Source organism: Pempheris klunzingeri, chromosome 7 (assembly GCF_042242105.1).
Source record: "Pempheris klunzingeri isolate RE-2024b chromosome 7, fPemKlu1.hap1, whole genome shotgun sequence".
Classification (NCBI taxonomy): domain Eukaryota; kingdom Metazoa; phylum Chordata; class Actinopteri; order Acropomatiformes; family Pempheridae; genus Pempheris; species Pempheris klunzingeri.
Window position 1 is genome coordinate 9668966 of NC_092018.1, and position 27762 is coordinate 9696727.

At 39.3% G+C, this 27762-nt stretch overlaps 1 protein-coding gene across 2 annotated transcripts in view; it reads right to left on the bottom strand.

Annotated features, from left to right (window-relative positions):
- Positions 1-15941, bottom strand: part of LOC139204408 (dmX-like protein 1) — a 50414-nt gene extending 34473 nt beyond the window's left edge. For both annotated transcript variants that reach the window (XM_070834432.1, XM_070834431.1), the window contains exons 1-14: positions 15699-15941; positions 14122-14361; positions 12429-12554; positions 8690-8767; positions 8075-8153; positions 7741-7885; positions 7415-7481; positions 7025-7209; positions 5994-6198; positions 3414-3591; positions 2601-2777; positions 2207-2448; positions 586-1303; positions 82-203 (exon numbers count right to left, since the gene is read on the bottom strand). In XM_070834432.1, the coding sequence (XP_070690533.1) occupies positions 82-203; positions 586-1303; positions 2207-2448; positions 2601-2777; positions 3414-3591; positions 5994-6198; positions 7025-7209; positions 7415-7481; positions 7741-7885; positions 8075-8153; positions 8690-8767; positions 12429-12554; positions 14122-14208 (2409 nt within the window). In that variant the 5' untranslated portion in view covers positions 14209-14361; positions 15699-15941. The remainder of the gene's footprint in view (positions 1-81; positions 204-585; positions 1304-2206; positions 2449-2600; positions 2778-3413; positions 3592-5993; positions 6199-7024; positions 7210-7414; positions 7482-7740; positions 7886-8074; positions 8154-8689; positions 8768-12428; positions 12555-14121; positions 14362-15698) is intronic.
- Between the last annotated feature and the right edge of the window lie 11821 nt (positions 15942-27762).

Consider the following 27762-nt stretch of genomic DNA (forward strand, 5'->3'; position numbering starts at 1 on the left):
CTGTTATTGGCGTGCATTTAAGTAGTAATTGCAATGCTGAGTATACCCTGCAGAGTTTGAGAATCCGGTTTGATGACTTACTGATATTTCAGGATTGGAGAGCTCACTCAGGAGCTTCTTAGCTTCAATAACAGCCTGATACAGCCTGAGTGAGTGGCCGTCACTTGCTACAAAGCAGGCACTGGGAGAGTTACAGTACACACCTAAAGAGAGAAAGAAAGAAAGAAAGAAAGAAAGATAAAACACTTTTCTAAATAAACATTAAAACTAAAGACAAAAACATACAGACTGTATAGTACATTTAACAAACAAGCAAATATTAAGGAGTTATATAGACTATATATACACACATCTGTATTAATTTTATTAGTAGGAAAATTGGAACCCTTCACAGATGTAATCGAGTTGAAATGAGTTGTTTTACCAGGAATTTTTTTATTTATATACAAATGAGGGTAAAATGGACTCAAAAACACTTTTCTAAAAATCATATTTGTGGGGATTTCATGTCCTCAAGCTTAGTCAGTTATTCAGGAAAAGATTACTGCATTTCCTTCACCATTAACAATAAAAATATTTTCTCACCTAAGCAGCTGCTGGGAATGAGCGTGGGCAGCCAGGCTACATTAGCAAACGCTGATGCATGGAGAGAATTGATCCGAGAAAGCTCGGAGACCCCTCCTGACAAAGACAGTGGGCCAACAGGGTCCACTCTCCATAAAATCAGCTCACTATAGATCGCATTGGGATCCTGGGAAGCCACACCCAGGGACCCCCGGCTGGACCTTGACCCATGCGGCAGAGATGCTGAATGAGAGAAATTAGAGGAGCAGGTGTCCGGAGGAACCACGATCCTGTCTGCCTCTGGTGTCCTCAAGGCGTTGTGGTGTGAAGTGGTGAGGAGGAGAGGGAGTAATGAGTGACAGGCCAGGTCGTTGAGGTGGAAACGGTGGCCGCAGTATCGGGACTTGTGAGAGACGCTGAGCACAGTGGAGAAGGCAGAGTCCTCTGCAAAGCTGACTGCCCACTGGTTCAGGGAGCCATCTGCATGTTTGGAGATCATAAGGACGTTGGGGGTGAAAATGCTTAGTCGGAGACTGCTGCTGGGAGCAGCTTTTCCTTGACCTCCGTAGCTTATTAGAGCTGATTTGGTTTGAGGCAATGTGCTCCCAGGTGGTCGCTGTCTGCCATGTTGGATAGCCAGATCCACATTCTTGTTGCAGGCATACATAACCACACTGTGGCTCAGGGAAATTGCATCGCCTGTAGGGAACGCTACAGGGATACGGGACACAAACGACACCTGAGAGAGAAAGGAAAAAGTCATCACAATGCAGCCTAAAGCAACTAAAACATAGAGCATTAGGTTTGGGATAAAAATGACTCAATCTATTCAAGTAATTCCATTTTAGCATTAACTCAGCATTCATTATGAAACATCTTAAGTTCCCACGTGAATGTGGTAAGGACACTGATGGCACTGAAGATCCTCATTTTACCAAAGCTTTAGTTCAAAATCAAATGCTGAATTTTTTCTACTCTCCATTCAGAAGTTTTACATTCAGAGCCTTCTTCACCTACCCTTTCATAAATGTAAAAAAGAATAACACTCAACAAAACTTATGCTAGCAAGTATTCTATTTTATCTGGCTAAAGCAGCCAGGTCTAATCAACCTGAATGACATAAAACTTGGGATTCATTCCCCAACTGACTAGTCACAAGGCTCTCATTATTTCACTTTCAATAAAAATGCATCAAGGGACTTTGATATTGAAGTCACACATAACTGGAATACAATTGTCTGAAAGGCTGGATGAGAAGCTGTTAGAACAGAAGCTAGACCATTGCAGCTGTCAAAATGATTCACAACCTTATTGAGATGAAAAATGAATTATTTCCCTGCTTTTGGAAATTGTTAACTAAGCAGACTTTACTTTAGTCACTCTTTCAGGTGATTTGTTTGTATTCACAGTGTTCTTTGAATTATAAAATTAAAATGTAATTAATATTTAATACACTTTCACTTCTGTGTCTCTACATTTCTTTATAATCTTTGTTGTGGGATCACGCAGATGAAGAAAAAGAAAAGGAATACTAATGTTTGCAAATAGGTAAAGGGTGAGGGATTAAGTTAGTTCAGCATCAACATAAATCTAATATTCCATTGTTTTACATTAACATGAGCCACTTCACCAGTGAACATACCTGAGCCTGTCTGAACATGCCCGGCTGGTATTCATCTAACCAGTCCACATGCCAGACTAACAGGGAGCCGTCCATAGGATGAATACTGAACAGCATATCTGCCCCTTTATTCCACTCCTCCAACAGCACGTCCACCTGGTGCTTCACCGCTGCCAGAGGGAGCTCCACAGCCTCAGGTCCTTGGGGGTCACTTGGCTTGCTACCATTATCTTCGTCATCAAAGTTATCTCCATCTTCTGGCTCTGGGAGAGAATGCAAATCATATAGCCCAAATGTAAATTCTGGAAATCAGTATGCAAGACAAAATAAAATGCAACATGTAAAAGTTATTCCAGCTTCGTATGCACACCAGGTCAAATAAAGTGTCAATGTCTGACCCAAATATTTTCAGTACCTTCATGGGAGCAATCATTCTGTTGCTCCAGGCTGCCTCGGAGCTGCTGCAGGAAGACTTCCATTGCTAAAGTGAAATGAAGCTCTTTGTTGTTGAGCCAGTGGACAGTAAAAGGACCTCCAGGTTCCTCGTCATCAGCGGCGCTCAGAGAGGAGATGGAAGGTAGCAGAGGAATGTCTGTGATAAAGATAACATTTACAAAAACGGGGGAAAAGAATAACAGAAATTTACATGACATCAGATTGGGGGTATGCAGATGATAAAAAGACATCTGCTGGAGCACATTGAGTTTCATGAATATGAGCACGGTTTGAAGTATACTAAAAAATAATTCAAGCATACAAATACAATCCTACAATACTTCTCAGCCTCAAGGCTGAAAAAAATCTACAAGATTTTGCTCTCATTCAGGTCAATAAATGCATTGAGGAACAAAATGAAAATGTCTTACAATTACTCTGAGCAGCTCTCACTGAGCATAAAAGCTAACTGGAATGTTAAATAAACAACCTCGGGCAATCTGCAAAATGTATGGCTTTTTTCACCATAAAAAATACTGAGGTGAAGCCCTGTGACCTCCATTTGATTTTATTCAAAAGGGCTAACTATATTATGTATGCAGTTTCTGTAGTTTAGTAAGAGCTAATATGTTGCTATACTGTGGTTGTCCTTCATTCCTTCATTTGAAGACTTTACTTGTACCGTCTTATAACTTCAAATTTTTTGCTGAAATTAGAGAATTTGGTTGATGTTCAACCCAATGCAGGTGACAAGGATCAACAGGACTAGCTAGAAAAACTGTTTGAGTCTAACCTGTGGCAGGGTTGATGCTGGCAGCAATGTGGAAGTGACAGAGCGCATTGGCATGGGGCATATTGCTGCTGCTCTTCTTGTGGTTGTAGTGTCGGCTCTGATTGTGAGGCAGGCAGCCGGTCAGAGAGGGCTGGGGCACGTCCCGATAAAAGGAGTGCAATGATTCTTGAAGATTCAACTGTGAGGAAAACATCAATAATTAAAGACAGACAATTAAATAAACAATATTTTGTGACTTCTAGATTCTGACATGTGAAACCCTGATACCAAAAATAGGATGATTGTGGTTCCAGATATGAAATCTATATTTCATTAGAGCCGATTGCCCTGAATTTATCTATGTGGTTTTTTTCATAGCTCACAAATGTGTATGCAAATCACTGAGGTAGTGAGATTTTGCATGAGTCTCCACAGAGATTCAGATCTTCAGATAACTTGAAAATGTTATTATGTTTTTAGGGTGGGGCAGGGAGGTGAAATGCCATAGGATTCTGTTACCCCTTTCAGCCTGGCACAGCAATGCAGGTTGAACCTGCTTTTGGAGGTTGATGTAAATGAATCAACCTGTGCCAACTAACTGGGCTTGACTTCTCCCCTCCCAGCCTGAGCTGCTCTGCTTTGGTGAACAGGTGTTAGGGATGGGAATTTAATATAATGTTACTGACATTGAAACATTTACATTAACTGCCCACTTTGCTCTAATATACTAAAGAGGCAGCATGGAAGTGAGAGAGAGGCATGTAAAGAATTGAATTGAGGAATTGAAATTGAAACTGAATTTGATACTTTGGTTACGTAATTTGTTTTTTTCTCTTGCTGTAATAGCAGTCTCATATGAATAACGACCAAGGTTTTGAAAGACTATTTAACATAATGATGGGTTTGAATTGCACTGATTTTATGCAGCTTCTCTGGTGTAGAATGAGTGATATAATAGACCTATGAGGCTGCAGTTTATCCAAGTGTTATTGAGATTTATGTGCTGATCAAACCCACAAAGACGTCCTTTACCAAATATTGAAAATAAATGTTAAAGTCGCCATTTGAGTATGAATGCGTCATACGGATGTGTATGTGTAGAATAATGAGATTGTGGGGGGAATCCCATATCACCATCTCCTCTAGGGGCTCTCAAACACCATCCTTATCAAGAAACTTTGGGCTTAATTAACTTCATTGATTATGAGAGAAATCTTGCACTGTCCATCCAACCCTGAGGCATGATACTAAAATGGATTTTGAAATAGGGCTCTCTCACTACTGTCCATCCATTCAGTTTTGGAGAAAGAGAGTTGCCTCAGACTACTGCCTCGATCATCCAGCACAGTCTCTGTCTTTTTAATGAATAATTCCACACATGTACTCTTACAGACTCTCCTCAAGGCACAGTCGAGAAATTTGCATACCTATTTTTCCTGTAATCTAATGTGCCCTGAGCTCTGGAAGTGCCAGTGAGACCCATAACCATTTAAATGCCCATATTAAAGTGGATGTAAGTATTGTGTTTGATGCCTAGCTAGGCTGTCAGCAACAGCACAAGTCACTTAAAGCAGAAGACGCCACCATTACAAATGTGAGCTACCAGCAGCAAAATGAAACAAAATAACAACCATGGAGTCAAAGTTATGATTGGGAAGGTGATGCAGTGATTACAGAAAGGAGGCCAACAGTCTTCACTGATGCTCGTCTTAAGCCCTATAAAGCTTCAAAAACCATCTTCATGTCTGATAGCCAATTAATTTTCCCTTTTAACTCCACTAAGCCTGCTTTTTCTATCTTCTTTGCTCTTGCTCCCTCATCTCTGCAGCACCCTAATGTCCTCCATTGCCAGTGGTGAAAAGACAGTAGTCGAACTTCTACTTCAGGGCCAAATGGTGCAAACGAGAGATCATAGCATTTGTGCCATTCATTTTCACACTATCAATAAAAATTACTGTGATTCTGTGTGCACTGTGCAACCAAAGTAGATGATATACTCACTGTGATATAGTTGTATATAATGCTTTTGATTCAGAATAAAACAAATTGTGTTGGCCCAAATTGTGCATAAAGATGCTCTTTAAACCGTCTCAATCTTTGTGCTACATTGTCAAAATATGGCCATAATATCTAAACAGGAAAGAAAGAAAACATACCTAACTACGTTCACTTTGTATATCTACAAACTGATAAAATCATTACTAGTACACATTTTCTACATTATTATAAATTTTAGTATATATATTTTTCAAATTTGATTTTATGATGTGCTTTAAGTTCTAATTATTCTGTCCCTGCTCTCTTCATTCATAGATGTATCTAATTATTATTATATTTACTTTGATATAAACCCAGTTGCCAGTTTCTAAGGCACATGTACCTGAAGCTAATGCAGTATAATTCAACAGTAATAAACTAAAATAACTTACAAATAACAAATCTGCAATAAATTGTACTTTCATGAAAACTGACTGTCTCAGAGAGATTTCATAGTGCTTTCATCAGACCATGAGGGTTGAGGACTGCTGTATTATACTGCATTTGTTTTAGCTAGCTGTACCTAAATAAACTGCAGACTGAGTATCTTTATCTTTAGCTTACTTCCTGTGCAGTTTTTCCTTGCGTCTTCCCATTGCAGGCGTTTTTCCTGGAAGGGCCTGCACATCTGAGTGTGTCGCTGTGTTGGCCAGCTGCATGGTTGTCATGGTGACCAGACAGGAGGCTGTCACCCGGCAACAGCGTCTCTGCCCAGAGCCGACACACGCTGTCCTTACAGCAGGTGAGCAGAACATTACACACTGCACCTCTGTTAGAAGAGAGGAGGGAAAGGGAAGGGGACAAGGCAGGATAATGACATAGGGTTTAGGCTGAAGTCCACTGGAGGACACTGAACTTGTCATTAATGATTTCTATCATCTAAAGTTGATAGTGCTATTCAACAGCAGGTCAAAGGAGAAACCTCTGTTGAGAGATAAGTTAAATGAAGGTCAAAAAGTGTGTAATGATACCGTTGATAAAGAAATTACTTAATCTAATCTTGTCCTTAATGTAGGTCATTGTTGCAGAACATGACACGCTAAATTGCTCTAGGCCACTTCAGTACTTCCTAAAGTCCAAGTTAAAGCAACAAATAAGATTAGTGAGAATTCTCCCTTAACACTACACTGTCTTACTGTCGATGTTAATTTTCTGAGCCAATAAGTAGGGTGAACAATAATCAAGTAATATCCAAAACAATCGTCTGGTATGCTAAATCTGCTTTATATTTTGTCTCATTATAGTTTCAGTCAGAGAACAATTACAGATTATATAAGATTAGCAATGTTGTAAGCAAGCAGAAGCAGAAATGGGAGCTATAGTTTAGTGTGAGAATGCAATACGGCACAGTATCTACATTTTTTGATTTTGTTCCTTACAGGGTGCTCAATCCACAAAACACTGAATCAATAAAACACTGTACACTAGGCAGCTAAATAAATAAATAAATAAAAAAAAAAAAAAAAGAAAAGAGATGTTTATCAAGTAAAACTGGCCATTCAGTATTCAGTTGTGTCAGCTTAGGTCAAGAGGAACCAACTGACTCGTGGCATCAGAGAGGGGACTGTGAAATGTTGCCTTCACGCTGTCCATACCGTGGCATGTACTTGCTGGTCTTCCTCCAAGAGAAGCCGGTAACAGAACGGGGATGGGCCAGGTAGACAAAGGAAAAGGCCAGCTCTCCCTGGACACTGACGCTGGGCTCTGGAGGTGTGATGAGTCTGGAAACACCTGACTTCCACTTACTGGTGCTGTACCAGACCTTTACTAGGCAGTCATCCTGAAGAGGAGAGACAAATAGGGATATAACTGATGTGCTGTACATGTGCTATTACTAGTTAAAGCCCGAACTAAAGAAAAAGAATGTAAGCAGTACTCTCAGTTTGCAATTACAGTGTTTGGCATTGTCAGTGCGCACAGACGATGCAAACATGAACTGCACAAATTAGTTTGCAAAATCTGTAAATGTTTAACAACTCACTTACCTGTCCAGCAGTAGCAAAGAATTCCCCATCAGGGGAGAACTTCATTAAACTGACTGGAGAGGCGGTCCTTCAGATGAAAAATAAAATTAATATTAGAAAATAATTTTCAGATATACAAAATAAAATGATTAATGGAAACTATTAAACACAATAAAATATGTTACAGGAAACGTCATAGTATTGAAATATCAAAAAATATTTTAAAAAAAAATCTGTATCAGCTGATTTTACTAAATTGTTCATTTAGTACGGAGCTAAAATAGTGTTTACATGAGTAGATTTTGGGAAGAACAACATTCCTGTTAAAAAAAAAAAGCACATCTTACTTGCTCTGCCAGATGCACCTCCAGGCAGAATGAGAGTCTCTCATCGTCATTTCTTTCTGTGTTTCCCCTTCTTCAGCTTCATCTTTCACCCCATCCAAATTAGACCACAACTGGAGGCAACTAGAGCCAGTTAGGAGAGTGCTGCCTGGATACACAAAAGCAGACACCACCCATGTCTTGTATCATAAAATGTGTTAAAAAAAAAAAGACATATTCTGCAAGAGATATTTATACACCTAAATTACATGAACAAAATCAACTCTTTTTTTGAGGACACAATAGTGTATTTTGGCATTTCTGTGTTACATTAAGAGAGGACTATGTATCACAGTACCTGTAGGGTGCCAGGCCAGGTTCCGTACCATAGACTTCAATACAAATTGACCAGTCTTCTGCCACTGGCAGTTCAACTTCTGTACAAAAGGAAAAAAATGTTACTGATAAAAATAGCACAGGCTCTAAAAGAAACAATTCCCTTTGTCTCTTAGATAAGTAGTTATAACTGCATAATATGAACCAACAGTGAAGCTGCTCTCATGTGAGCCACATGTGATCAGGCCACAGAGACAGTAGCTGTTATACCAGGGAACTTCTGCAATGAAAGGGGTACTGAATTATGTCTAAGATGTGTGACATTTTCCTTTCCATATGACTATTCTTTGCCTTCTCAAACAACAGATATTGACAAAGCAAACCTAAGACCTCTGCACTATAGAACAGGAATCAACAGTAAACATGACAATGACTGCAAGACTATATTTCAGTGAGAATGTGCATGAGTGTTTGAAATATTTGTGCTCCCCTAGTGACTTTATGATGGATTTGCAGGAACAAAAGTCTGCTCTATTTCAAATATTAAGTTGCCTGAAAGAGAAAGGTCTTATTTTTCAGGATGATCTGAATACACGCATGACCAGATAGTGACTGGTAGATAATGTAGGCTACTCACAGTGAGCGATGTGTCCTTTTCATCTGGGTGCTGAACAGGCTCAAAGACACATACAATGCTTCCATAGGAAGCTGCAATCTGTCAGCAGAAAAAGAAAAGACAGCATTAGATATTAAGACTTGTCTTCTGATACAGGATGGAAAGGTTCCATTGAAACATATTTGCAAGAACCATATATTATTCTACATATTGCATTTGAATTCCATTTCTAGATAGGCAAAGGATTTAAATAACAGTTACACTTTTATTGCAAAATCTTCAGATGTATGTTAATGTAAAAGAGGTACGTTTCTGAAATATCCTAACTTATTTCCTGCAGGAAAAAAACGGTTTGACTTTGACGAATTAGACAGTAAATAATGGGTGTATATGCTTATTCAAGAACCTAATTGGGAGCAAACCAAAAAGATCTATAGGTTACTATTTAAACCATGACATGTCTCAACAGTTAATGAGTTTAGACCTTTGACAACAAGCCAAAAATACCATTAGCCTATGACAACCCAGTCTTGAGTCATTGTCTTGTCTGCTGTGTGCACACCTCCCATTTATGCATTGGTTAGGGCTACATGCTCAAGTGATTTCCATGGGAGCCACAGTCACAATGCTGAACAGACTAAATAGGTAAAATTTCTGTGTAAATGACCATAAATACCACGCTTAACAAGGTCCAGGTCTTGGCTAATATAAGCTGTGTCACTGATGCGGTAAATAATATGCCTGACTGTCAAGGAATGAATACTGTGAAGGAATGAGTCACACACTCACAAACATGCGTGTATGATTGGACGCACATACACACATACAATCCGACACATGCACGAGGACAGTCTAATAAAATCTTTCAAGACAGACAATGGCTCATAGCATGATGATACATAACGAAAACATATCCTTTTTTAGAACGCAGTTTAAGTTTAATCAAATTCCAGAGGAGAGAAAAAAAAGAACAAACGATATACTGTAGTCAAGTCAACATGTGCGGGCTCTGCAAGTAGTCAAAAGAAAAAAAGTGAGTTATAAATCCCAAAATGAGATTTTGAGATTATGTTATGCTCTAGGAGTATTACAACTGGCATTTTAGAGCTTCAGTGATATCATTTAACCCAACACAGACAAACCTGGTGTTTTAGCTGGGTAACAATAATGGGTGCCGTTTTTGAAAGTTGATTTAATGCCACTGATCTCTGGGTTTAGTGGAGGTTGCTCCCTGCCCTGCCTCCATAGTGTTGCCCTGCAAGCATTTATTTTGAACCCTACAGAGATATATGATGCAATCCGCTGAAAACAACAAAATGTGAGTTTTTCTAACACAGAGTTCAAATAATGCAATTATTTTTCTTAGGTTTGTGCTTTAAATAAATGTCTCTTCAGCGGCATTAAGCAATGCTAATTTCTACAGAGTCAGACATGGTGGAACACAAGGTAAAATGTAGTGCAGAGGCCCGGTGCAGGTTGCTATTCACATCAGTCATTATTATGTTTAAACTGATTTTGATAATGTCTCACCAGATTGTGGTACTCTTTAATTATACCTAATTAGACATTCAATATAATGACTTGTAGTGGGTCACTAATGCTTAAACAGTACATCCGAAGTGCTGCAACACTTAGAGTGCAGAAGATGCAGCCTCAACAAAGCTGTGTAAACAAATAGAACTGCAAAATGTCACAGTATGTAGAGGGGCAGTGAAGTGGAACTGGCAAGCTTATCAACTGAGCATGCCTTAACAGATGCTAGAGTCTGCATGGTCTCACTGCTAGACCATGCTGGAGGCATGTGAGGTTACTTCTGACCCAACTGAATTGGATTAAACATCACATGAGGGGAGTGGTGACAGATTGGGTGTGCAAATATATATTTTTTTATTTGAATAAAGTAAGGCCTGTCTCCTGTTTTAACAAGGCTACCATCATCCCCAATTAAAGAATAAATCCAGATAACAGTGATGGCCTGGCAATGATGACTTCTGCCTTCTGACTTTAGCATCATCATGAAGTAATTTATTTTTATTTCTATATATTCTACCTTTCGCACTTTTCTATTATCAGTCAATGGGGGAAAGGTCAAAAACTCTAGAGGAAACCACTCACACAACCTGAAAGAGCCTGAGCTTGGACTAACAACAGATCAACTAGTGTCAGCAAGAGTTGTGTTAAAACTTGGCCAGAATTTTTAGCATTCATATCTCCGTTTTTTAGCTTTTAAAATGAATTTAAGGCTGTTCGTGTAAATCATGTAAAACAGTGAATTTCAAACTTATGTCCTGTGCGATGTGATGATATGTATATCATGTGACAAGAGATAAACACCTATCGTTTCATATTATGCTCTATTGCTCATTTCACTGGGTCAGAAATCACAAACTTTGACGCTTTGTATTCTTCCACGTGGCACTTGCATGAGGGCAACACAAACAAACATGGAGGAAAGTCAACGTGACACAGAATGGCGTCTAATTCCGAACAGTAGAAGGACCCTGACCAGCAAAGACAAAACAAGGAACTTGGACTTAAAAGATGGGTTACTTCTGCCACATGGCTGTGGTTTGGTTATGAAAGGTCTGACACAGGCCAGAAAACTGTACTTATTCTGCAGACTGGTTAACCACCACCTCCACATGAATCATGGCAGATAGCTAAAAAATGCAATAAGAAATAGGCCTTTACATGTCGTCATTTTAAACTATTCATTGAATTCGCAGAAAATGTGCTTTATTATGATACAGATTGTTTTCTGGATATAGAATGACCTATATCATTGTATCACACAGTGCTGCCTGTGCTCCATCAAAATATACAGCTTCTGCTCCTAAATGCACACCAGCATCACCTTCCCTCAAAGACAACTTGAAATTCAGCCAAGACAAGTAAAACAGCAATAGTCTGATCCAGTTCGACAGTCAGACTACTCCTGTCGCAAACAAAATAAATCCTCTTGTTGTCTTGTTGTGCCACACATGGGCTGAGGAGAGTTCAATAAGAAACATCACAGAGACAAGAAAACATGAATATGCTTGCAGATCTGTCCCAGATACAAACTGCAAACACATCACAACAGATCCTTTGTTCGTACCACCACTTTCAACAGTTTTGGGGTCATTAAAGGGATTATCAGTGGCAGTAAATTAGTAAAAGTGCCAGCTGCAACACTATTAGCTATACTGGGTGATTTATCCCTCACTTGGGTTTGATGACAGGAAGCTCAAGTTCATAAAAAAAAAAGAAAAGAGAGCAACAGAGCGTGCCCCTAATGTGCTCTTTTTTTTAAATGGGTAGGATTTATTAGATAAGTATGATTTCTCAATCAAAGACACATTCCACCAACCCCACGTTGTATTTTTGTGCAAAAAGACACTTTTTAGTGCCTCATTTTTTTTGGATTCTGATGCCCTATTTTTACTGTTTGATCTCTATGAAATCACCAGATGGCATTAAGGGTTGGTCATGAATATTGTGTATTGCTGTGTAGAGACATCCAGCATTGTTTACATGTGGTGGCGACATTTTCTGTAGCAAATCCTGTATCTTCAATTGCTCTAAAATACAATATTACCCTCCCATTAAACTGAATATGCATTCTCAGTGATTATCAGCACACTATAAGAACATCCAATCAACATTTCATTTAAACTGCAATGTATGTACTCAACAAAAATGGTATGGTGTTTTCGAATTTTATCGCTTTGCACATCAGCCTAAGGACACACATGACAGAGCACCACTCCATTATTCTTACCTGTCCACCCCGCAGTGAGCAGTCGACACAGCCGACCTGGATGTTACCATGCTTGGCTCCTGGAATAATCTGCAGTCGCTCAAACTCACTGCCCAGAATCACCACGTCACAACCAGACGCATAGGCCTATCGAGAGACAAGGAGACAGCAAGGAGGAGAGAGAGATGAAGATGACACAGAATTGCACGAAGGGTTACTTGAACTGCACTTGTCCTCGAGCCACTGCCACTGCATCAAAAACATGGCACCAGATGACAGCCCTGAAGTACAAGCAGATACGATTAGGATCTGTGTTGTATTTCTGTGGCTCTCAGAAGGAAATCTACACAGGAGCTGTGAATTGCTGTGACTGTGCCTCCTTCACAAGAAGACATAGGGACAAAAATAGTCACCCAATTGATCCATTCTCTGAATAGCACAGGAGTAGTATCTCAAGGAGTTTCCTTTGAGATCACAGAGTGCAAAAACAGTCGGAGGTACTGGCTTTGCATTCCAGACATGTGGCACTGTCCTAAAACTTCTACAAGGACTTCCTGCAATAGAGGGAAGTGCTTTTGCACCACTGAGCAAGATCTAAATTATAAAGCAGTTAAAAAACACAATGACACAGGCTACAGCTTTAAAAGTAAGTTCACGCTAGCACTGGTATAATTATGCATTTGATCAAGGTAACACATGATACTCCAAATTTGATACGGATTACGAAAATAGCATATTCCAGTTGGATATTCTGCATTACATTTTATGAATGTAGCATTTTTCAAATAAAACGTGGGAAATGCCAATATTATTCAGGTTTTAAGAGCATGTGTTGGAAACGTATACAGCTCATTTGGAATAGGCATCTCAGTTGGGTTTTTACTGCAGTTTGAAGTTGAGGAAATGAAAGAGGGATGGTGTGTTTGCATGGTCTGCCATTAGTGGAAAACTTTGAAAAAGTATACATGTCGACACAAAGAAACAAAATGGCACGAGTGGCTCCAGCTGTTCCACTTTTCCAAGTAACACACAACATTAGGTGCAATTTGGCAAATGCCTGAGGGCTTGTCAAATCTGGACCAGAAACTCTGATATCAATAATGTGGCAACATTTTGTGTGTGATTGTTGGTTCTATCATACTCTATCATACCTGAAGCAACCTGGAAACATCACAAATTGTTATGGGATGTGGATGGCCCAGGACAGGAGGACTCAGGTGATTACAACAGCCCAGAGCACATTTGGTACCCATATACCAAGCATCAGTGATAGTGGTATTTTGAGGTGCCTGTGCAGAGCCTAAAGGATACAATAAGACCTTTCCCACCCCAGCCACAGCCTGTTCACCCTGTGCCGTCTGGCAAGAGATACAGAGGAATCAGCTGTCTTACAACCAGACTATGAAGCAGCTTCATTGCTCACAGTATAAGCGAATATTTGCGAATATTTGCTTCGTGTTTGGTGGGAACACACTTTAAGGCTCCTTAATTCATCTTCACCACAAAAAATTCTTCTTCAGTTACAGAAATGTGACTACAACTGCAATTAATATTATTATATGATCCTTTCAGTCTTTAGTCTATGGGGTTACACTACGCTTAGTATCAATGCATAAACAAAAATATGTTCTGACAGTCAGTTGGGTAACCTACTGAGAATCAGAGCTCCTAAATGGCTGGAAGGGAAATATTTCCAGAGCTTGAAATATCTTACCGTGAATGGCACATTGTTGACGCTCCCTACAGAGAAACAATTGTCTCCTGGGTTGACAGCCCCTGTGAGGACCTGATGGAGATTCATGACTCTCGTTTATAGTCCCCTTGTGATCCTTCTTCCTTGTTCCTTTCTCACAACACCCTTCCGCTCCAGGTGAGATTCATAGGAAACCATTGGGAGGGTGTGTTCATCTTCATCTGTAGCCAGTAATTTCACTTCGGTGTCTCTACAAACTTGCTGTGAGGAAGGAAGGAAGATAGAGGTAAGACAGAGAATGTAAACAGAAAATGTCAGGCCTAGGGTATATTACTAACTCAAGGATACTGAATACACTAGTAATATTATTAAAGAGGTTAAAATCATTTGTAAATTGTTTCTATGCATTAACCCCCATCTACGTGTCTAAAACTGCATGAATGTCTCACAATTGGACCTCAATGCACGAAATAAACACTGGCAGTATTGTGAGAGAAGCAACTACAAAAAAAGCATAAATCCTATTTGGCATACAGAATCCTGAAAAAGGCATATTGGCAACAAAGCTCATTTGATCCTAGTGATCCATCTTAAAATCCAGCTTGACTATTGATAAACAATTTATATATATGAACTGAAAGAAGACCAGGAGTAAATAAGCGGTAGGGGACAAGCAAGGTGATACTGTAGCTGCTGATGAAATGCAGTGTCACATTGTCTGTCAAATGGAGAATTAAGATCATGAATGCATATTTGTGCATAACTGAAACTACGCATTAAATAAAGATGCACCTGTATGACCGTGACAGCAGAAGAAAGCTTTTATCTAGTGAAGTCATTGGACAATGTTTTAGGCTGCCTCTTGCATTTCAAATGTACTATAAATTCTGCAGAGGTACTGAGGTAAGTACAGTATTACACCTTTGTATTCTGGCAGGAAATCAAGTCCAATACACACAAAAAGGCCATTATTAAAAGGGTGCAGAGCAGATATCAGTGAGCCAAGTGGGTCAACACAATGCAGGCTTACACCTCACTACAACACAACAATCCCAGTTAATCCACTTTGTTCGTGTCAACTTGCCTTACCTGTCTTTGTCAACTCAATCGTAGATGCAGACACAGGTAAACTCAAGCGATCAAACTGACACGCACAAAATAAATCAATCCGAATCACGTGTCTTTGCATGATACACTTCACGCTTAGGGCGCACTGTCATTTTAACATTGCAACACAAAACAATGTATTTTTCAGTGAATGGATGACAAGTCCTACATTAATACAAAGTGCAGCTGTAACATCTGGCTATTTTACAACTGGAGAAAATGTGAGGTGTGTTTCCTGTGCTGGGGCAACTCACGTGATATCGTCTCGCACGCCAGCACATTAACACACACCAAATGACAACACATCTGACTAACATTGTGTCACCCGTTTATATAAAACACACAATTGTTTCAGTGTCTCAGTGGTTTTAAGCAAACACTTTATACACTGTCTGGTTCAGGTGCTCGAATCATGACGCTAACTTAGCTGTCAAGTTTAGCTAGCCATCTGTAGTTTGTAAAACAAACACGGTGAGTAATGAGCTACTTACATTGTGCTGCTACTTTGTAAAATATCCCGTAGTTACAACGAGTTCAGCTGCTCTCTTTCATGAATGTAGCTCTCCAGCGTTTAATGTTTGAGTCGGTCTCCTCAGTTAGCTAGCTTTAGCGCGTAGCTACTAGCTTTCTTTTAGCGAGCTCCTGAGCTAGAAAAGCTAGCTGTCGATCATTTGTGGCACACGTTCAGTGCCTGACAACGTCTGCGTATCAACACGAGTAGCTTTTAAATCACTTCCTCAAAATGCTAACCATAAGAAGGAGCCAACCTCTCCCCAAGGTTAGCAAATACAGCGCTTCCAAGGAGGAAGCTTTTCCTTATGTTGAAGATGTGTCATTATAGTGACTGTTTCGCTGCAATGCATTATGGTGCTTGTAGTTGCGTTCTGTTAGCAGTGGGGGAGAGGGCGGTTTTTCATATCAGCATAGCACACACTTCTCCAGAGACCTGGTGTGGCTGTGGTTAGCCTTGTTTACACACATTTGAATTAGGTCCTAGCTCAACTGGCCTGCCTTGCTCAAATACATGAATTATAGACTACTGTAACAGAGTCACATAAATGGTGAAAGTTCATTTTAGTGGTAGATTTTACTTTAGCAACTTAATGTAAGATTTGCAACTAGCATTTAAGATAAGATAAGGCTTTATTTATCCCACAATGGGGAAATTCCCAGTCAGCAGCAGTTCACACATACAGAAGTATAAATATATAAAAAAAATATGTAAAGAGAAAAGAAGAAATAAGATATGGAAAAAAGAAAGGGAATAATATATATATATGTATACATGTACAGTATATACAAAAAAAATGTAATGCATCCAGAGGTGTAAAGATGAGCCTGCAGCACCTGCAGATTCAGTTAACACAGATCTGCGGAGAAGCATAAACTGACTAATCTTGTCATAAACGTCTGATTGTGTTAAGGTGCTCCTGTAACCTCACCCATCAGTGATGTCATGGTGTACTGATGCACCCTCCTGACACCATGCACACGTCTGCATCCCCGCTTTCAGGTTAGACATTTAAGTATATCAACATGCCTAGTATTTATAAGAAAACTGAACTAAACACATCACTATATGTCTCATTATTTGCTTCATCTGTTTGTTTATTGCTCTATATATATTGTAGTGTTTTTTGTGTGTCATGTGTCCTTTGCACATATCAATGTGTTCAATGTTTCTGTGTTATTAATGCACTCTTTAATTTTTTTTTGTCGATGGCCAAGAAATATTAGTCACTATTGGACAAGGGTCACTAAATCTGTCATTTTCAACATCTAACTTTCTAGCTGAAAAGGAATATCTTTGTTCAATGGATGTAAATTCAATCTAAATTTATCTTTTATGTTTTATTCTTGTCTGAGATAGTGGGCAGTGAAAGACAGTGTGGTGGCAAGTGTTTGAAGTTCTCACATGAATCCTAAACCACCACAGGGTGTCACTCTTGCTCTACGCTGGATCCTAGTTTACTTTGACCAGTCCAACTGGTTAAGGTGAACCAGCCTTCCAGCAATTATGGCCTGATGTTATTTTTTTTCTCTTTTTCCTTTTTTGTGGTATTCCAGAATACATTTCCCTTAAGCAACCTAGCTATAACATATTTTAATATTTCATATTATTACCATTTTTCTCAAAATGAACACGGTGAATGGTTGTAATTAGGTTGACTGAAAGACTGGAAGTCTTTTCAAACATGATGAAACTCTGTCATTACAATAGACTAATGGACAGAGAATAAATACAGCATAATATGCTCTACATAATATTTAGCCAGCAGCTCACTTCTCAATTCCTGCTTGCACTATATTTTAGCTCTGTTCAAGCAAGCCCTGTAATGGGCAAAACAGTGTTGAATGGGGGAGGGGATTGAGAATGGGGGGTTGGGGGCTTCAAACTCAATTAAGGCATGTAGAGATAAATGGGACAGACATCCTCCATGAATAGTTAAAATGGCTGACATGTCAGTAACATTAGGGAAGGTTGGTGACATTTATTGTCATGGCAGTTGGATGGTGCTGATGATGAAACTGTTGACATCAAGGAAGTAGGTCACAGTGTTATTAAAGATGTAGCTTCATAGTAAGTTAAACATTTCATCACCTTTCAGATGTACACATGCATGACCACTGCAGGTTAAATTTATGTGCACGAAATGAAATGTGAATAACTGATATTCTTGCACAGAAGCTTGTGCACAGACCTACACACACACACACACACACACACACACACCTACATCATCCATCCTGGTGCAATAATGCCACCCTATCTTCTTTCACCATCTCATTCTCCTACTAGTGTGTTTGACTTTGAACAACATTCACAGAGGAACATAGATGGGAGATTGCTGTTCAGTGAAATACTTTTTGTGCAAGAGTGTGCAGCAACAGTTTCTCTTCAATGCTGTCTCCCATTTGAAACTGGTCATAACAATGAAGTTATAATTATCAATAAATTAAGTTTTTAGCTATGTGTTAAAGAACTGTGCCACAACATGGTCTAAATGACAACAGATACTGATTCTGACTGTCTAAAAGTGCCATCTAGAGTTTTCAGTTTGAGTGAATATAATATATTTCAAGGCTAAGCTGTTATTTGGTAGAGGAGAGAGCTAAAAAAGAGGCCCTAAAAATATCTGAACATCTCTGTGCCAGGTCCAAGATATATTTGGCAGCATCTCTCAAAACCGTAAAGTTTTTTAATCAAGAGAAATTGGGCATGACTGTTTTTGTTTCAATAGAATTTTTGCGTATAGTATTTAGTATTTAGTATCTTGTATATTCATGCTTGATTTTGTGAATTGAAAATGCTCATAATGTATATAGTATTCAAGCTTTTTCTCCTAAATTTACCCATCTATGCTACACATCTCTTCTTTTTCTTCTGCTGCTGCTTCTGCTGTTTATCCCCTGGTATTTCTTTGAAAGGGAGAATTTGGAAAAATAAAATCAGTCAGTAACTTACTTAGGTGCTCAGATTGATTATATTTTGATACAACTGGAAGGAGAAAACAATAATATTAAGAAGAAAAATTGAAAGAACAGAATTTTTGCATAGTAAGCACAGGACACAAGAGGGCAGTATTAAAACATAAAAAAATCGAGGGTGGCGGGCCTGTCTTTTCTATCAAGGCACTACAATTTAACCTCACAGCCAAACTCACACTTGGCTGCTGCATAATCCTATTGTTACATGTGAAATAGGCACCGCATTGCAAATGCAAAATACACACTGGTACAAATACCCCAGACCACTGGCCTGCTCACTTTTAACAATCATGTAAAATTTATTTTTAAATTACACCAACACAGATCTTGATTATCAAGTTCTCGCAAAGGTCTCGCTCCAGATAACGCAAACTGAGCCCCAGCTGCTTTGGAAGGTTGAATCAGTCCCTCCTAATGCATAATCCATGAGTTTTTATTTTTCCCTTGAAATGTGAGTTGTCTCTTTGAAGTGTTTTGTGGTATTATTATACTGTGGTTTGACGAGTAATAATGTTGATGTCTTGTATGAGCTGTAATTACTGGATCTGGAGGTAGGAGGGCAATGCCAAAATAGGCTTGAAGTTTCAGTGTGGCCGTGCTTTGATGTTTCATGGGGTCGGGGGGAGTGGAGTGAGGCGGCTTTTCCACAGGAGAAATTACCCACAAGTTGCTGAACTTTTTCTTACAGACAGGGACGTGAGTAACTAACCACAATGCATAAGCATAATGGCAAATGAAACAACAGTTCTTTTGAAGTGACTAGCCATTTAGTACTTGGCTTCAGTTATCGTAAACTGATAAATACTCACATCTCAGGGTAATTATGTGGATCTTTTAAACACTCATCAAATGATAAGCTTTCATTTTGGTGTATATGTGTAAAACTGCACTGTGAGGAATAATGGGCTTTGTTTGCATCCAGTCAAACAAACCAGCTGCACTGCACTGCTGCATGATAATATTGTTTTTGTTAGCGCCATCTCTGGCAGACCCTCTGTGTTTGTCATCCACCGGCTCTTCCTCCTCTGTTACAATTTCAACACTGTCCTACATTTCTGCGTAATGCACTGACCTAAGTCAATGTGTCCTTGGCTCTCAATGTTATTGAGTCAACTGGAGGTGTGTTTACGTGTATGTGTGGCTGTGTTTTTGGCTGACAGTATGTGTGAAGGCCCGCGTACATCAGTGCATGCATCCATCTGTGCACACATGCATGTGAACATGTGAACATCATTGCATGAGGTGTCTATGATTGTAACTCCTGTGTGTTGTTGTTACTCTTGTGTCTGTGACTGTGAAACGATGGGAACAGACATTAGCGTCGGAGGAAGAGGGGTGAGCAGGCAGGCGGCAGGATATCCCATCACATTAGGACTGCTGCTGCGCCCACTTCCTTCAACTCTTCCCAGCAGCGAGGTCAGCAGAGGTCGGGCAGGCTCCTCCCTCTGTCATTATCCTTCCATCACCTGCCGCCCGCTCTCTGCTGACAACAGAACTTTCCCTCCGGTCCCCTTTTACTTTTGGCACCAGCTTTAGCTCTTTATGATCCCTCACCCCTTTCCTTTTTCTTCTTTTCTCACTCTGCCTTTATGATTTCCACATATTTTACTCTCCATCTGTTCCCAGTTCTTGTTCCTTTCTTATCCTTTTATTTGCCTCATTTTTTGCTCTTTTGATAGCCCTGCATCACTCTGTCATTTTCTCTCACAGATTCAAGGATCTCAGAGGTCCCTCTTTCTGAGACCTTTTGTTGAGTCTGCAGCTGATCTCTAGATTGCAACAGAGATACTATACACCCACTGCTGTTTTCACAGACAGACTGGAGATTGAACCTAATTCTTCAGAGGGTGATCTTCGGTGAGTTTTTAGCAAGAGAGGAGAGGACGAGCTGTGTCTAGTGAGCCCGAGAGCACAGCCTAATGTGTGTCAAAAATACAACTAAAATCTGGGGCACGTGGTAATGCAATATAGATGTTATGTCACCATGAATATTTCATGATACACAACAACGTCCTGTAATAGAATAATGTATGGGTATTGACTAAACTGAGCAACAGAGGTGATAATTTGATGTCTTCATATTCTGTGTCATGCAAATTTAAAGCGAGATCTCTCAACCATCTTAAGAAAGCACGGTAGCTGCCTCAAAGTAGAGCAAACGTCATTCACATTAATATTCTTACATTATGGTTCAACATTTGAGCAAATCTATAAGTGTCCCACATTTAAAACTAGAAATTAGCGATGCGCATCTTGCTTATCAGATTTCAAATTCAGAATGAAAAAGAATTGTACTTTATACTGTAGATCTCTGCTTGTTTTGAGCATTAAGACACAGTTTGCCCAGATGTGTTTTAACTTTGTTTGAGCTCAGGTCTCTTCATCATCAGATGCCGTTGCATTATTCTTTGTCTGCCTGCTTCCTTCTGTCTGAGGAAATGTGGAGTGAACTTGCTTAATGAGGAGACAAGAATATTTTTACATGATTTAAACAGAGATCACAGAGCAGACGTCCAGAACACAGCTCTCTCAAACGACGCACATCCGATAACAAATCAAATACAGTGCAGACACACTGTAGATGAAAAACACAGAAATCTTTTCTATCTGCTGTCATAAGAAACTACTCACATCTACATTATATAAAGCGATGTCCAAATTAGTACATGTGAACAAGGTTCAAAGTTACAGAGATACTTTTGACATTAAGCATAGAGTTTGCATCACCTTCACTTACACGAATATTGTATTGCTTCACTCCTGCTAAACTCAAATCAAGAATTACATCGTGTTCAGACACTAAACTGTTCATGTTCTCTACAAGATCAAATTATCTGTTAGTAGTAAAATGTGCAATCTAGTATTTAGTGACTGTGACAGATTGTTGAGTTACGGCTGTTGAATATACCTGTAATGGCTCTGGTTGGGCCATTATCCTCCATGATATCTGGTTATTATCCTCATCTGATTTATACTTCTTCTTTTGACCCTCGCCCACGGTGACCTACATTCTCTTCATCTCGCCCATCAATCATTTAGAAGTTCAAAGCCAAGGTCTGCCTGTGGAGGAACGCAGAGAGCTGGATCACCATGGCATTAACTCTCCAATGACACCATAAAAAAGTGCCCAATATTATGTATCTAAAACGTGCTGTCACTGTACAGATGTGGATAAAACAGAATACAAACTACAATACATCAAGAGAAGACAACCGGGAAGCAGATTATTTTGACAATCATCTTCAATTTGTGGAGTCTAGCCATTATCAAAGCCTGCGGTAAATACAAATACTTTGGTTTTCCAAGGTCACAGTCCAATTTTGACTAATTCTTCTTGTTCCTGTAATACAGACCTCCCATCCATTCTCCCCCAAACAGTCAACAACAACCACTGTGCAGAGATAATTCATTAGAAACAACCCCTGCAGACTCCAAAGGAAAAGAAAAGAATGACTCAGTAGTCTCAGCAGATTATGTAGCTCACTGCAGTTCAGTGGCACTAAAAGAACAATTTATAAACAACAATGGGCAGAGAGAAGAAGAGACTGAGACAGATGGACAGGCAGACAGAATGGGAGTGGAAGGAAAGACAGAGAAATGCCCTGGCCTGAAAAATAGATGAGCACTATGGGTGTGTAAGCAGAGGCTGAATGAGGGACTGCGTGTACATGTCATTAAATTAGCTGCTATCGCCACGTCCAGCCGGCCAGGTGAAGTTAAAGCTGGAGCTCAGGGAGAGACCTGAAATGCTGGGGTTGAATCTGGATCTGGATTTGGATCTGAATCAATATGCTGGGATGGAGATGGGAATAATAATATGCAATGTCAGGGGAACATCTGCTTCCACTTTGTATGCCATTGTAGTTATACTGTGTTCTGCAGCATCATTTCCTCATAAAATCAATTCCACTCAACACCTGATGTCTGTTTGCAGGTGTGACAAGGTGAGCAAAGATACCCCTACATGTTGTGTATGCAAATATTTTGCTGCTTACGTAGATGATGAATCAATGGTCGGTTGTACTTCCTGCAGAAAAATGTGATCAAATGTAACGAACTGGGCATATTTTTGACAATGAATCATGTTGTTGCAATAACTTCTACCCAATATAGCCACACCTTTAAAGTAATTTGCCTTTCATGTTACCATTGTGGTAAAATAATGTTAAACCCACCTCTTCTTTTATTTCTGTAAGTAAAAGCAGTACAGTTGGAGCTAGTATTGCCTGAAGTGCATCTTAACTGACATTCCATACACTTTTAATGGGAAAAGATCTGGCATGATGGCAGAGAACAGCTATGTGGCCATAGGTGAAGCTGAGCTCAGGGGTTGGTAGGCCTTGTCTGGCCTGTCGTTTCCACAGTGTGCCTGGACTGTGATTGGTTGTGAGAAGGGAGCCTGTAGGAGCATGGTCAAGAAATTAGTGTCAGTTGGTTAAGAAAAGCTATTTAACACATGAGTTCTCAGCATACAAAGCAATAGCACACACCATGATAGCATGCAATTTTGAATTATATATGACATTAGAATCCCAACATGTCTCACAGGGCTGAAAAAATCTCCAAATCCATCCATATCAAACCATGCCATACAATAGATGTGAGGGGGGAAAATTAAATGAATGAATAAACATGATGTAGGGTAACAAAAGAACAAATTAACAAACCAAAATGGAAAAAAAAGGCAAAAGACAAAATTAATTTTATTATTAAATATACGACCATTCAGTATTGTTAAATGAGAATATGGTTACAATTTCGTATAGATAAAACCAATAAATAAAACCCTTTTGCAACTGACGTCAACAACCTCTTTCTCTCTCTTTCAGGACCTCATCAGCAGGATGACGTCCATTTGTGAGGTAGATGAGGGAGGGGCGAGGACACAGGCTCACATGCACATGCACAAGCACTCAGCCTCCCCACCCACCGCACACACACACATACACAAACACACACTGAGTCCCATCTGAGATTCTAAAGACTATGCTCTCTAACTGTCACTCCTAGTTACAGACCTATCATGCAGAAATGCTGACTTATTCATGGCTTTCATGCAAACCTGGATGCACAGAGGAAACTGAAGCTGGCTGGGGCGAGGCTCAGCAGGCTGGCGTGTGTGTGTGTGTGTGTGTGTGTGTGTATGGTCTGTCTTACAGTACTGTGCTTACTCTACCTTATTCGGCCATGCTTTACATCCTTTTGCCATTACAGGTCAGACACACACACAAACACAATAACACACACATTTTATCAGGATATATATGCTGCCAGATGCCTCTGACTTATACTCAAAAAGGCGTTTTGACATTTTTGGCTACTGTTGACTACATATTGATGACTGGATGAAAATGCAGTTTTGTGGTGAGTAAAGGAGGAGGATTTCATCCTTGTATAATCTCATCATATTTTCATAATACAGCATATTCACTGATAACAGGTGAGAGCATGGCTTACAGATAATGGCTTCACTGTTCATTTAGAAGCGCTTAAAGCAGGACACTGTTTGTGGCCAGTATACAGCAATAAATTGCTGCCATCAGCATCATCATAAATGATGATAAACATCATAAAAACTGTTAAATGAACATTCACACCTGTGCACACATCATGTTGAGTAGACTAGAGCGACGCTTTAATGTCTCCAAGAAGCTATTGGGCTTGTAAACAGCAGTCAGTAGAAGTAATAGTAGAGATACATAGTTGCTGCTTATTCTTGTGAATGTTTAAAGGTGAAAATAGTGATAAGTAGCTGATGTTATGCAACTGTATAAAAGTTTAGCAGCAATCAGTCTTCTCTGAATACAAATCAGTTACTCAAAACCTTTTGCCACCAGCAGCGATGCTTCAACGTGTAGAGCTGATGGAATAAAAAAAAAAGACTGTCATCTAGAATTTTCTTGGAGACCAATTAAAATGGTGTGAAAGTGTTGCTTGCCAGTTGGATGTGAATGCTCTTCCTGTGACACTCTGTGCAACCCTTATTTCCTGTAATTCTTACCATTCTCTTTTCTTCTTTTGACTTACTAATTTTCATAACACATAAGTATGTACATAAGTGTGTGTGTGTGTGTGTGTGTGGATGGGGAACCTTTACAACTCTGAGTTTGTAACTAGGGCATTCCAAGCTCCACTTACGACTGGAGGTACTGCATGCACGTATGTGTGAGTGTGCCTATGTGCACACATGCATGCATGTGCATGTGTGAGTGACATCTCCCTGTTTAAAATAATAACTGTCAGGCATCTAATGATCATCATTCTGCTGCTCAGGGGGAACAGTATCCCTTTTTTGTTTCCTGTCCTGCTGTAGAAACTGACAACCTGTCTTCCAGGATCTGTTGAATATTGCTCTTGATTTGAGGTATTTCACAGTAATCTCACACGGAGGAGAAGACATATAAGTTACACAGTAAATGCACACAGAAAATACACAGAGGAATACACAGAATGTCTGCCAGTACATTTTTTGTTTTGTGCAGTTTTTGCAGTTTTAAGGCAATAACGAGACCTGTGACACCAGTATGGACCCTGCAGACAGATGTGGATGTTGTCAATAGACTATTTAACATGTATAACTGGTCAAAGATAATTAAATTTGATTTAGCCTACTGTAATACAACATATGTGATTACTTCAAGCTCCTCTATAAACAGACTCAGGGGTTTTAGAGTGAAAAATGCGCAGTGACAACAGCTAAATATTTTCCCTCTATTAAGGCTAAGTGCCTGAAATACAGCTGGGACACCTGTGAGGGCCGGTGAGCCAAGCATCTAATGTGGAACACACTGCTGAACACTTTATTTTCCTATGTTTGTGCAAAGGTTTGTACAACTATTCAGCCTATATAAAATGTTCTAGGCTCCACATTGTCATAAAAACCATTTGAAGAGAAATTGATTAAATAAATGTATATACATTCTATATAGTCCTGTAGTACAGATTTAGTAATATACCAGATGATGGTAATTTCTTGAAAATATCTACAATATGGGACACCTTTACACTTTTATACCTATTGACATTTTAGTGCTGAGAAAGCTGTTTCTGAAACACAATGTTTGTCAGGAATACACTTACAGCATCCTCATGGGGTTAAAATCAGTTCATACATCGTCATTACTTACTAAGAGTGAAATATTTCATCCTCATTGTTCTTTTTCTCTTGTGTTTGTACAGTATTCTAGGATTTTGTGCAAATACAGTGTTTTTGAATAGTGGTGCTTTTTGAATATTAGCTGTTTCATTGAAATTATTATTATTTTGCAGCCGACTTTGTGAAATATTAAACTGCCCAGCTGTCTGAGCTCATCGCTGACTCTTCTGTCGATAAATTGGCCTGGGACTGATCACAGTCACCCATGGATTTTTTTTTTTTTTTTTTTCATATTTCTCCACTGTAACACTTTAATTGGGCTTCTTTTTTACTGAATTCGACTTTTGCCCTACTGTACCTGTTCTAAAACAACAGTGCTTCTCCTTTGATATAATATATAATAAATAAATATCCTCATAATACAGTGCATATAGCCTGGACAATGTTTCCAAAAACCCACAGTATCACTTTCAAGCCCGTAGCTGTTTACCACTGTTACACTAGATCCTTATAATCCCCACTTTCCTGTCTGTTTTCGACATGATCCATGAGTGACTATCAATTATGAGATGACAAAAAGAGCAGAACACAGTCCATCCTTTGAATGCAGATACAGCTGTCATGCTCCCAGAAGTCACATATGGAATGGCTTAGCAATCAGCAGTATGTTAACCACGGAATTTAGATGTAACTACATGTTTACTCTTTTCCACTTTACACCCTTTGGGGAAAATAAACAGGCTGCAGTGCCCATTAAAGTACTAAGAGGAGCGGTAGCAGACAGATTCAGTGATTGGCCTGCAAAAGTGCTATGGCAGTTACCGCTGTAAATTCACTCAGTTCCTTTCTCGGCTGTCTGTATGATCCACAGGTGAACAGCAACCATTAGGACTCTGACAGCAGTTCCAGTGGCAGTTTTAACAAATGATGCTCCTCAAGTGGTCCAGCTGTAAAACACGTAGCTCAGCAGGCCTCGAATAGGCATCTTATCAGCTACGTCATATTGTGATATAAAAGCACAACAAAACTCCTGGGGCTCCAGCAGGCTGAGAGACCCCTTCTGTGGGTTTGTTACTTTTTTACAAACATTTTCTGCACCGGTTAATGTTTTGATAAGTAGTGTATGTTAGATTGTTAGTAGGTGTGCATGTTTAAATTATGTGTCATTAAGTGTTAACATACATACATATTCAATGTATGTTCATTTTAATAGGATATCTACTGGTGGTGGTGGAATATAGTCAAGTATTATACTTTACACTTTCACAATGAAATAGTGCACTTTTAGCTCACTGCAATTATCTCACAGCTACTAGGTACTTTGTAGATCCCAATTTTACATACAAAAAATATGATAATCTTATAAAACATTATATATTTTATAGATCAAACAAGCCAATATGTGAATATATAAAATTGTTGAGATTAGCTCTACCTTGACCAGCTTTGATATAAATAGTAAATGCTTGCCGCAGGCAACAATGATTATAAAACTATAAAAGCACCACCCTGCAGAATAAATACTTTTATTTTACTTTTACAAAAGTAAAATTGTAGTGTAGTTAAATAGTTGAATATTAACTATTTAAGTAGATAAACTAGCTCTACATCGACCAGCAACAGTGAAATGCTTCTTACACAATAGGCATTAGTATTATAATCATAAAAATATCAGTCACAGGGGCTATTTTCTGCAGAATGAGAACTTTTATTTTTGATACTTCAAGTAAATTTTTCTGATTATACATCTGTACTGTTGAATAAGTAGTACAGTATAGTAATATTTTCATTTCTGTGAAGGATCTGAGTAGTTCTACTACTGGTGTGGGGTGACAGCTTTTCATCAACAGTGGGGAAGGAGGAGCAGAGGAGGATGAAGTGTCAGAGGCACAGGAAATTGCTGGATGCTGTTACAAAGATTTTAATTCTACACGCTGCCTGACAAAGGGTGGGTGCAGCTCCTTTAGTAT